Genomic DNA, 12,802 nt, shown 5'->3' on the forward strand with positions numbered 1-12,802 from the left:
GTCGTGTGTAACAGATGTACGCACACAAGCAAGCACTGCCACTGTTATTTCTAAGTCCCGTTCTACAATGAGGCGAGTGGAAAGTGGGTGGGGGGGTCAAAAGAAAGAGACAGCTTGTTCTTTGATAAACTTGTATCACATGACATGTATACATTTGTAACATTCGAACTTCGAGCATTGGACGTTGCCTTAGTGCAAAGTTACCCCTAGTTACAGAATTACTGTCATACCTTTGTTATTTTCATCACTAAAAAAACGAGCACACCTGATAAAAATCTTCCAACACAACCAATTTTGATAACAACACTCTAATTAGAGTTTGAAAACGTTACTTTGTTACTATGCGAACAATGGTTGATTTAAACAAAATTGTATGTTTAAACAATGTTATCTAATGTCATTTTTATTTGGAAAAGATGATGAAGATTTAATCTATCTAAATAGGATGCCACAAATAATTTCAGTATCAGTCAAATCCTACCTGCATTTCTTTGATGATATGATTGCGGATATCAAAACAGATCATTCAAATTTGTTTTTCAATTAATCGAAATTTGCATCAGGAAGACTTCATTGCGGGCTACTGGTATTATTAGGTAAGTACAATTAGGATAAATATATATTCGATTTGATCACAGTTAAAACAATAAAGTTATGTTGCCAGATATGAATTGCAAAGTCAAACAGCATAACAACACATCAGACTATGTGTGTACTTGTTGGTACAATTAGGTAAATGCCCTGATGGTAAAATATGAAAAGAAATAACAAAAACAGTAAAAGCTGCATACATATGGTCTAAATGATAAAGTCATAATGTCTTCGATCTCGAACCAACAAAAGCAATAGTTAGAACGGTATCATGATATACTAGACAAAGGATAAAACCCAAATTAGACATGAAAAAGGAAGAAAGCAGAAATCGGATATAGTATGGGGAAAATAAGAAAGTCTATGGCCAATTCAGAACTATAAATTCTTTTCTGTTAAACAATGTCGTTGTCCGTTACCGTGTACTCGTAAAATACAAAAATCAGGGTGGTTAGGAACAAAATCAATCAAAGAATGCCATAATTTCTGAATCTGCCAATTGTATTTACGAACAACTTGGACATATGGACCATATATATATATTGGTCGGTACCTTCAGCTTTGCTTTCATGAATGAGTAATCAAGGGAACCAAGATTCTAGCGGAAATCAGAAGAATGTAATCCATTGACAAAGACCAGACATGGAAACAGACACATATAACAAAGAACATACAAATGAATACCCGAAATAATACATACAAAACAAAAGAAGTAAACTCTGACTCAACTAAAAACTGTGAGCATGGACTAGGTGCGCCGGTAGTGTAAGCGTCCTCTGCTTTTCTAGAAACACCCGCATTTCATGAATATCATATCTGTAGTTCCCTGTGTCATGTTTTGTAGTTAGAGACATTTGAAATATTTTATGATCTTTTTATGACAAATAAAGTCAAATTTATTTATTCATATTTGTAAGTATTTTATTTAATCAAAGATAAAATATGATGTTAATGTGTATTTTCTGCATTTGAGAAAATGTGAGATCATTGTAATATTATTAATATTTCATAACTTTTAAATCAAAACAAACATTTTTTTAAATTGTTAATACTTTTCTTTCTGCTTTTGTGGTTTTTTGTTTTGGTGTTATTTGTTGTATTTTATTATTATTATTATTATTATTATTATTATTATTATTTAAACATGTGTACATTTTTTTTTTATTATTTAAACATTTGTTTTATGTACACAAAAACATGAGGTTGCAAAACTGTTATACAGAAATGATTCCAATGTTTTATAACATACAGGCATAAATGTTTATATGTTTATAAAACAATGTAACAATGTCAACACTTTTCAAAGAGTAATCAAGGGAACCAAGGCTATAGCGGTAATCAAAAGAATGTAATCCAGGGACAAAGACCAGACATGGAAAACAGACATACACAACAAAGAACACAAAGCAACCAAAATCATACATACAAAGTAACAAAAGTAAATGAGCAACTCGGACTCCACTAAAAACTGGGAGCACGGACCAGGTGCACCGGTAGGGTAAGCATCCTCTGCTTTTCTAGAAACACCCGCTGAGTTGCTCCTAAAAAGTCAAGTCCGGGGTAGAAAAACGAGGAAAGGAAAACTATGACCCGTTGAATGAATCAGTTGTCATGGTGCAGATGGATACACCTTAACGATCCACGAGTTCATGATGACGACCATAAAACTTTCGTAGTGATGACTTCAATCTTGTAGCAACATTACCCTGTTCCAGAAGCCTATTTGTTAGAGTTCTCGGGCGATACAAAAAGTGTGTGTAGTTTCGGCAAGCACTGGTATAACATATGAGTTGTGGTATGAACACTCCATGCGCAGGTGCTGAAGGGATGTTGCCACAGATGAAAGGAAAGTTGACAATTTTGAATGAAAAGTCATCACGTTTGTCGTAAAGTTTGGTCAATAGTTTTCCTTTACCATCGATTTCTAAGTGTAGGTCAAGATATTAGGCTGACTTCTCAGTGTCTGTAGTATCCTTTATCTCAAGTTCTTTGGGGAAGATGCGATGTATCAAATCCCCGAAATTAGGATTGTTTAAAGATAATACGTCATCTATATAGCGGAAACTGAGATTAAAGGAAAAGTATTTCGCTTTGATCTTCGTACTTCGCTCTGCTTTAAATGAAATATAAAGAAATTATGGCATTAGTTAACTGTCACTTTGAGTTAAAGAAATCATGCAGAGAAAATTTGAGAACATATGTAGTTGCATTTTCATTAGGCGTAAACTTCCATAATGGAAAAACGGGTATTGTGGTATACAACCAATGCACCAGCGTATAACTTAAATCCAAAATAATAAATACAGTCAGAGACCTCCTAAAGGTCCTCAAAGAGGAAGCATTTCAATAAACCATTGATTAAAAAAGATGCTATTAGATACTTGCAATTAAGATATGTAACAGTTCATCTACACTCAGTATGACACTGGATTTTTACATTTATTTTATAAAACTACAAAGAAAACAATTCGTATGATATTTTGTTGATAATTTTGGTATTGTAATTGATTAACTGTAGTTTAATTTGCTTTATTTCCGCGATAAGACAAAAGGTTACGTAAGACTTATATGCACGTTCCATAGGTTTGTTATGGATTGACGTGTGGGTAAGTCTTACGAGTGCTCTTTGAAATGGTCTCCTGTAACGCAAAAATGAAAGGCTCGTGAATATGTTCTGCATAGAACATCATAATTCGAGTTGAGCCCTGAATGATCGCTAATTAAAAACAGCGCAAATGTAAATTAATCGCCGACAAAATAACAGTAGTTTACTTTATACATTATTTAAGTTTTAGTTTATGACATACTGTGACATATAACTATGGAAAAGAATTATTAAATTTGTCACATCTAAACTTTTTTCTTGTTTTTAACATGAAAAATTATCCATTTGGTGCATATAACAAACGCATTTCACTACGCTGAGAAAAGGAAATCAAGGGATCCTGGATTCGAACGATTTTAGAAGAACATAATCCATAAACTAGAAATGGCCTAGACAAGCACCATAAAAACATGAAGTAACAGGAACAACACATACAAAGAAACAAAAGAACATTGTGTAAATGAGCAACCCGGACTCTGAGATCATGGACCAGGTGCACCGGTAGGGTGAGCGTCCTCTGCTCTTCTAGAACACCCGCAGAGTTATTAATAAAATGTCACGTCCAGAGCAGATGAAACAGGAAAGGAAAATTACAATGGTTCTCATGGTACTGGTTGATACATAAACATATGTTGAAATAAAACTGTGATGATGTAAATCTTACCGTCGATTATATATTTACGTTTGGTCGAGGGTGTATTGGCATATTACCATACGGCTATTATGATGCTAAACTAAAAAGAACTTAATATGTTTTATTAGATAGAATGTTAAACAAAAGCAATCCACATAAAATATTATGTACTCATTCTTTATTTACTAAAAATTTACAATTTTATGCAATTTCTTTTCTTTTATTTTTTGTGTTTGTTTGCTTGTTTTTGTTGTTGTTGTTTTCTTGTTGTTTTTGTTGTTTTTTGTTTTATTTGTTTTTTGTCTTGCTTTTTTTTGGGGGGGGGGTTTTTTTTTTTTTTTTTTTTTTTTTTTTTGCTTGTTTCGATTGTTTTGCTTTGTTTTTTGGGGTGTTTCTATTTTGTTCATTCATTATTTTCACAAAGAAAGCTCTTTTTTTATGAAGAGAGTTAAATGCAAATTTAATTTCGTGCCAGGAAAACGCGTATCAACTGAAATAACATTCATTCAATGTGTTTATCAAATAAATAGATACCGTTAATCTACTTCTTTCATAAAATTAGTATATTTATAAGGATGCCAAAAAAAACATACAACACGATCGAATAATTGGCTATTTCATCAAAAGTGAATCTAAGAAGTCGGCGAACTTTTTTATTATCATCGTTGGTCAAGCTTAATCGTTCATCTAAGCTTATATTACAATGAAGTATCAGCTGTCAGGAGCAATATCCTGTAAAATAACATGGAACAACGCTGTTCTTTTGTATTGTTTTATTTTGGGGGAATTATGCATGGTGCTATCATCTAATCTTAATAATCGGACAAGTGCAAACACCAATTTAACATTAAAAAATCAATGGTATCGTCATATGCCTTTTTGATTGGCAAAAAAAACCACTTAACCATTTTAAAGCATGCATTAACACAACGAAGTGTAATTAGGGTTTGCTTTTTGATGTGGACAAATTTAGCAAGACATTTTCTCAGCTAAAAGTGAAATAATGACTTTATAATGATAACGTAGAGCAGAGACGTGGTGAAACCGGGCCCTGTTACTATTCCTAAACAAGAAATAAACCTGAATTTGGTGGGTTTTTGACATGTATGAATCATTAAGTGTAAGTGTTTGTAAGAATCAGGAAAAATGGGAAAAAATCAGAAACAATCATATCAAAACCACATCGATCGGACAATAAAATATCATTCAAGGATGCATTCTCTATTTGAAAAGACCATTATATAATTTTTGCATCACTGGCTTTGCCAGATTCAATAGATCATAGAAAAACGAGGCCAGCATGATATGGAAAATCGTGTCTGTTTTCCTTGATTCTGATAGTGAAAATAGTCAAATCAAACTATCAAAATGGTGGATTTTTTCGTTTCATGTTTCATCCACTGCCTGAATCTTACAGATACTGACACCTAATCACTTCCTGTCTTTGCTTTGTGTAGAGCCTAAATGTTCAAGTTTAATTTTATTACACATATAAAAGGTTGTTCTTTATTTCTTTAATTCTATCACCCCCCCCCCCGAAAAAAAATAAAATAAAGCTAATAAATATAATTATACTAATAACAAAATTTGGAATATTGTCAGTGTCTTGGCTTCCCTTGCTTTCAAACTTTGACCAGATTAAAAAAAAATGAAAAGATGAATCGATTGTTCAGGAATATGAGAAAAACCATTATATCAACCTACAATCATTCGTTTTTATTCCATTACACACAATGTATCTGGAATTCCCATTAAAGTACAGCTAAAACATTCATTTTATCCGACCTACATCAATTGACAAAGTCCGGTTAGTATCATTTCTATCTTATTCAATTTCCATTTAATATGTTTCTTAATGTAGTATTAATCAACCAAAACAATAGAGGTATTTATTTCAGACAAACGAATATTACAGCGAGTAAAATAGTAAACATCAGTGAATAGAGTCGGTATTCTCTTGATTAAATTTAAAAAAATTAAATTTCTACAGGTAACCACATTGTCTTCAACGATGGGCGAAAACTTAAAAGACCCCAAATTAAATGATGTGAAATTATTTATAAAGACAAAAACCGACCTAATCTATACAAAAAAATGTAAAACGAATTACAATAAATATACAAAACAACGACAACTGCGATACAGGTTCCTGGCTTAGGACAGCACATAACGTATGTGCCGGGGTTGAAAATGTTTGTGAGCGCCCAATCCTTTCCTGAACTGGGGCTGTGGTTGGAAAATACAACAATAAAACATACTGTAATGATATTCACTTGATAAATTCCCCAAGGTAATTGTGACATTTAAAGTTTCTATCAAAGTTAAATTAAAATAAATATAAATGATAGAAAGTTTAAATCTCCTTGATACATGTCGAGTTAACAATAAAAGGCATTTCTGCAGGTAAAGGCCAGTCAATCAAAGGAAGACCAACTATATTCAATAAAATTAACTATAATATTCGCTGTAATTTATCGATTAAAATGTTCTTGCAATCTCAAGATGATCAGGAGGGAATTCATGATTTTATTTTAAAAACAAGTTTTTTTGGTTTGTTCCCTTTTTTTTTTTTTGCTGCATGAAGTTCAACATCAATCTTAAGAAGAACTTCAGGTATGACATGACTTACAGGGCGAAAGTATTAGATTGTTTTGTGGAAGATTGTTCTATAATCCCCAGAGAAACAAACCAGGCATTGACTTTACGTTACAAATCCCATTAACTCTGTAGTATGGTGAGTTATTGAGCATTTCTAGAGAGTGTTTTTGCAACAAAATTAACTTGTAATCATGCGCCTTTTAAAATGTTACTTGAAAGGGTTTGCTTGCAAGGATTTGACGTATATATTTAGTATCGCCACTACCTTATAATATTATAAAAATCATAAAGATTTTTTTTCAAATCTCAGATTTTGCCACAATAGCCAGAAAGTGGTAGTCTTTTTGGCTGGACTAAATGTATGAAAAAAAAACTTATCGTCGTAATCGCCAGGATTGTCGTAATTGACAAAGGGTAATTTTTATAACATAATATAAGCAGATGTTAAAAAATATCGAACTTATCTTTTGCGATCATTTTCGTTTTTTATCAACAATTAAAAAAACAGTATCGTAGAGATAAATATAAAATTTAAAAAATTGTCCTAAATCATGAGCTGAAATAATAGAAACACATAATTGCTTAGACTTAAATAGCAAAAGAGGTCCACCCTAGTACCAAGCTTTATTTCAGCGCAAAATAGAATGACAAATGCATGTGTAAAATTTAGAAAAGCAAATATTAAAAGAAAACACCGAGACACACAAAAAAAATGATATATAGAGAGGATTTTTCTTAAATAACATGTAGATTAGAATTCAATTAAAATAAAAAAGAAATAGTACACTGTAGTGGACAAAGTCTTCATACTTATTAATTCTGAATCACTACGAGATTTATATCTTGCGGGACTACATATAGCCGGGCTTTCTGGTTTAGGTCTAGCCGAAATGGATGAGTAATTCCGAATGAGTCGTGGACATGTAGCCCGGTAAGCTAGATTGCTAATATAAGTACACGTAGTAAAATCCTAGCCGGCAATCAGTTATACCGAGTAAGGATCTTTACTGGTCCTGTTTCGTGTCTCAAAAACAAAGCATTTACAGCGAATATCAAGAAGCGTTGTGAGTTCTCACACTAAGGTTATTATCTTATTTTTTCTGTAAGGTATTTTTATACCAACGAAACAAGAGATTTCGAGGAGCCTGAATTGCTCATCTGGTTAATTTTTTGCCTTTCAAAGGCATAAATTCTAACAAGGAGTTGTCCGAAAATTTTGACTCGAGATATATTAATAGGACTTATCATAAGGATCATTTCATCAATTGAAAAATTTCTTTTTTTTCTATTATGGTTTCAAGAAATTGCCTGAAAACTGTTAAAAACTTCGTCTTTCGTTGACAATAACTTCAACAAGGAGTCGCCCGACAACTTTGATCTCTGCACATTTTTGTAAGCCTTATCATAAGGATCATTTCAGCAATTGAAAGTTTCTTCCTATCTTTCAAAGTTTTCAAGATATTGGCTAAAAACTGTGAAAACAAATATCATTTTCACCTTTCAAGGGCAAGAACTCTAACAAGGAGTTATCTGACAACTTTGACACAATACAACTATAATGAGAATTAATTGGCACTTGATAGAATTCGGCTAAATCGGTTTTTCTAACGAGATATATGCGAAAAAAATCTGTCTGACCCCTATATTCTATTTTTTGTAACGGCGGCCACGTTTTTCGACGGATTAAAATCCCCACATCAGTTATATGATGAACAGACCAAGTTTGGTTCTGATCGGTTTAGTAATTTCAGAGGAGAAAATCTATGAAAAGAAAACATTAAAAATAGGGGGAAAACATCGAAAAAGGACAATAACCCCAACATGGCGGAACGGATTTAAACGAAAATTCGACCAGAGATAGTCTATTATCTAATCTAAGATCTCATCATTCTGAAAACGTTTATCCTAGTGTCGCACAGTATTTAAAGGACAAAATTAACTTTTTCGGCGGCTTGTATTTTGTTTGTACAAGCAGATTTCATTTTAACGCATTTTATTTTGTGTATATAAAAAGGGCCAAATTAATTCTTACATAATACCTATTTGCGTCAATCAGAGTTATTGTGAAATTTTAGAGCAGTTAATTCCCTTTTCCTGTCCATTTTTGTTAATATTTGAACATATATGTAATTCACTGTATCTAACAATCCTTCAAGTTGGCATGGTTACATATCTGTCAAAACATAGTTTTGTTTACAAATTGTAATAAGGGACAGTTCGGAAACCCGATAGCTAAGGTACGGACGCCGTATTATACTTGCCAGACTTTCAATTGGAATATTTCCGTTGGTTTTGTATGGAAAACCATATGTAGTTGTGAATCATATTGTTGTAAGCTATTTTATTGAAATTCGGACTGCCGAAAATGCAATTTGTGGATATCGCATTGTAGTATATTTTGAAACCTTTGCAGTTTATTATATTCAATATAACATTTAACTTATAATTGTGTTTTTCGTTTTAACCTCTACCGCTAGTTTCCCCACAGTTCTACGTTGCGTTACTAGCAGAATTTAGGTAAACCTAACGGTTTCGTAGATATGTGCGAAAAACATCTGTCCGACCCCTATGTTCTATTTTAGTAACGGTGGCCATGTTTTTCGACGGATCAAAAAATTTTCAAATCAGTTTTGTATTTGAAGAAAAAACCCCTAGGGAGCATTCATACCAAGTTTGGTTCAGATTGGTCTTCTAGTTTCAGAATAGAAGAGTTTTGAAAATTGTTAACGACGACGGACGACAGGTGATGGCAATAACCTATGGCCGTGTGAGCTAAAAAAAAAAAGGGGCATGAGTTTAGGAAGTAACAAGATACTGGAGATACAAATGTGAAACCACATAAAAAACATTTCTTCCAACAAAAAAGTAAAATACACAGTTAAAGAATCGGTATCAAATGACTTCATCTTTTCTGATACTCTTGATTTTTTCTTAAATTTCTAATTTAAAGAAATAATAATGACCTATAAAACGTTTCGGGATAAATAGATGTACGTGCATATCTTTCATTACCACTACATTGATCTTCACTTGTTGTTCAGGAATAGGGTCGCAGAAATAAATACAGCTTCGAGAGTATGATCCAAACAGACATAATATGTTTAAAATTTATTTGTCAGTTGCGCCAAAAACCTGGAGCTACTTGTAAGGTTAAATCTTTAAATTAAAGTATGTTAAAGCTTACTGTGTTCGCTTATAGAGGTAATGCCTACTCCGTTTTATGGTTCTTGATTATTGGCTAAACTTAGATTCTTTTATTTTCGTATTATTTGCGCCAATAGGATTAGAGGCGACAATTTAATCCTAAGGCAGCGGGGCTGACAGTATTCTGGCTCTGAAAAAGTTGAAAATAAATATTCTGGGCTTCACCTCCTAGAAAGAAACTTAATTTTTTGGCCTTTGTCAAGATACTTTATACATTGAAAATAGAATAGATTACCTTGCCCCGATGTGGTTGAAAATGATTTTATGATCCGCAATATTTCAAAAATAAAATTCTGATCCCTTCAATATTCGCCGCCCCCTCCCTTCAGAATCAAATTATCGTCACCTTGGGCTATCTAGCTTCAGCCAGAAACGCTCTAATTATAGGTGACTAAATTCATAAGTATAAAGACGTAATGTTCTTTCCTTGAACAACAGCCCATCTGTAGGAACGACTATGAATGAAATAATGGCTTTTGACAAGGAGTTTTTTAAGGTCTACTGTAAACAAAACCTTACTGTCTGTTACGTCTGTTTTTTTGACGAAATTGAGTTAAACATTACAATTTTTAAAGAAAAATGAACAGTTATGACTTTTTCTTTTGCACGTACATTGTACATGTACATATTTTAAAATACATGTATACTATACGAAAAAATCAGTGTAGCCAATGTAGAAAAAAGCATTTCAGATCGTTTTACTTATGTAAAATTCTGAAGAAAAATAAATCCTGGTTAATTGTAAAAAAAAAATTGGTAAAACCAAAAATATCAATATATTCCACTTTGTCCTTTACAGATTACATCTGCCTCGTGTTAATTCCTTTCATTTTGGTGCTTACCTTGGTTGTCATATTAATTCTATATGAACTCCTCTGATTCCGCTTATAATCCGTCAAAGAAGCTTGGCTGCGTCTCATTTTTAAAGTAAAGGTGCTTCCATCACAAAACTACCATCTTTGAAAAATGTTCCCGTATTTCACGGAAGTAATGTCATGCTTTCGGCATGGTCACTTATGCATTAATGCCAAATGGACTTTTTTTTCAAAAGCGTTTACGTCAATGCTAAAAACTTACAATCTCGTCAGAAAAAAAGGTAATTGGTTTTCGATAGCTTAATCAATTCCAATTAAGGCTGTTTTTCATTTTCTCGGTGCTTGTCCATAGTTCTCAATCGGAAATCAAAAAATTATCTAATATGGTTTAATCAGGGTATAATAACGATGAAGTTTCAAGGAACAATATGCATGCATGTCTTGCGCAACACAGTCGGATAATACTGCATTCAATTTACTGATGTCATGAATGCTTGACAATCTTATTTTTATGTTAAATTAACAGATATAATTCTGGTTTGGACAATTAAATGTTTCCACTCAATTTAAATAAGTTTATATGATGACTAAACACAAGCTTGTGTTCTTTTCTAACTCAAATAAATGTGACTAAATCGTCGAGTTAAGTGCTTTTACTGTATATTTAAAGCTCAGGTTGGCCTTGTGGCATTAACAACGATGCGACGCACAAATAGTTTATACATCGACGATCGAAATAAACAATGGTGGACCCAGGGAAATATTCTGGGGCTTGAACCCCCCTCTCCCCATTTGACGGAAAATTTTGTTAATTTTATGCAAACATGGGGAAAATGTCTGATAAAAATACTGAAGACCCCGTGGATTATTCAAATATAGCGATTTTATCAAATTTCTGACCCTGATTAAATACCAGTACATAAGGTTGTCGAAACAGAATGAAGTATGATTTTTTTTCCGTATTACATCCAATTGATCCGTACATTCTTCAGGCTTAGAGCAAACTCTTGGATTTGTAGAGTGTTTTTGACTTAAATGGGCCTTGATAGGGGCAAAATCCGGATGTTTATACTAGAAGGTGTCCAGTCCAAACAGTTACAAAAAGGAGTTCCATGTTATCGTTTCTCATTTAATTTTGCCCAAATTTGGCACAAAGTCATCAAAGTTTCTTATAAAAGAGGTTTCATATTCCGAGTACCCTCACTGCATCCGTAACTATTCCTTTTTTTAAACTGGACAATCAATAATATGTAAAACAGAGAGCATGATAAAATGCTATTGAAATAATAGGGAATGCATCTTCAGCTTAATTGTCTTATTTAGACAGTTTTATTCTTATATATACCACCAACAGACTTAGTTAAAACCGTTTTAATGAAATAAATTTCAATTAAGTAGCAAGTGGCAAGCATGTACATGTTGCTTGGTTTCTTAATTGTTGATCAAATTTAAGCGGGTCTTCATGCATTAAAATTGCTCTTCTGTTATCATTTCATACGCCAACCTTTCTCTCTTTTGTGATAATTTCCACAATACTGTTGTTTTTCTTTTGGCACATGTTTTTAAGTGTCAGTATCTGTAAGAATCAGGCAGTGGATGAAACATGATATGAAAAAACCCACCTCTTTGATAGTTTAATTTGACTATTTTCACCATCAGAATCAAGGGAAACAGACAAGATTTTTCATATCATGCTGGCCCTTTGAGTTTTAATTTCATTTAAATGCACTGAAAATGAACATTTCGAGGGCAGTTAACTCTGTAAAAAACCTAATTTTTTTAACATTCTATTGAAAATTTTCTGAGCAAAGCCAGTGATGCAGAGATTAACTAATGGTCTTTTCAAATAGAGAAGGTATCCTAGAGTAATATTTTATTGTCACATCGGTGGGGTTTTGACATGGTTGTTTCTGATTTTTCCCATTTTGCCTGATTATTATAAACATTTACACTTACATATTTCATAATTTTTTTATCACGCGATTTTATCATTCATTATTTTTTAAATGAAGAGAGCATTGCATAAAAGCATGTTTTCCTGCCCTGCTTTTATCATTTAGTCTTACCTTGCTCTTGCTTCCGTCTGCCTCCATTATCAAATCAGTTTTCAACGCCTAGCAGTGTACACAATATACCATTGTGGGTTCGATAGACTTATTTTTATTAAAATGTCAGCAAATCAGTGTAAAATTGACCATTCTGTAAACATGATAAAAGGACTTGATGAAATTGGAAACCTATAGAAAGGGATAATTGAATGTAGAAAATATATCAAAAGGTCACAACTTCCGGTTCCTAGGATGGAAGCACAATGTACATTCTAAACAAATATTTTTTCAACAGTCTCCAGGGATT

The 12,802-nt window shown here is 32.7% G+C and overlaps 1 protein-coding gene across 1 annotated transcript in view; it reads right to left on the reverse strand.

Annotated features, from left to right (window-relative positions):
• Positions 1-10,803, reverse strand: part of LOC148621320 (uncharacterized) — a 28,249-nt gene extending 17,446 nt beyond the window's left edge. The window contains exon 1 of the mRNA XM_088575493.1: positions 10,475-10,803. Coding sequence (XP_088431619.1) covers positions 10,475-10,552 — 78 coding nt within the window. The 5' untranslated portion in view covers positions 10,553-10,803. The remainder of the gene's footprint in view (positions 1-10,474) is intronic.
• Positions 10,804-12,802: the final 1,999 nt, after the last annotated feature.

Source organism: Perna viridis, chromosome 3 (genome assembly GCF_037379345.1).
Source record: "Perna viridis isolate PV_CMFRI_1.1 ecotype Kerala chromosome 3, ASM3737934v1, whole genome shotgun sequence".
NCBI classification, from domain to species: Eukaryota; Metazoa; Mollusca; class Bivalvia; order Mytilida; family Mytilidae; genus Perna; species Perna viridis.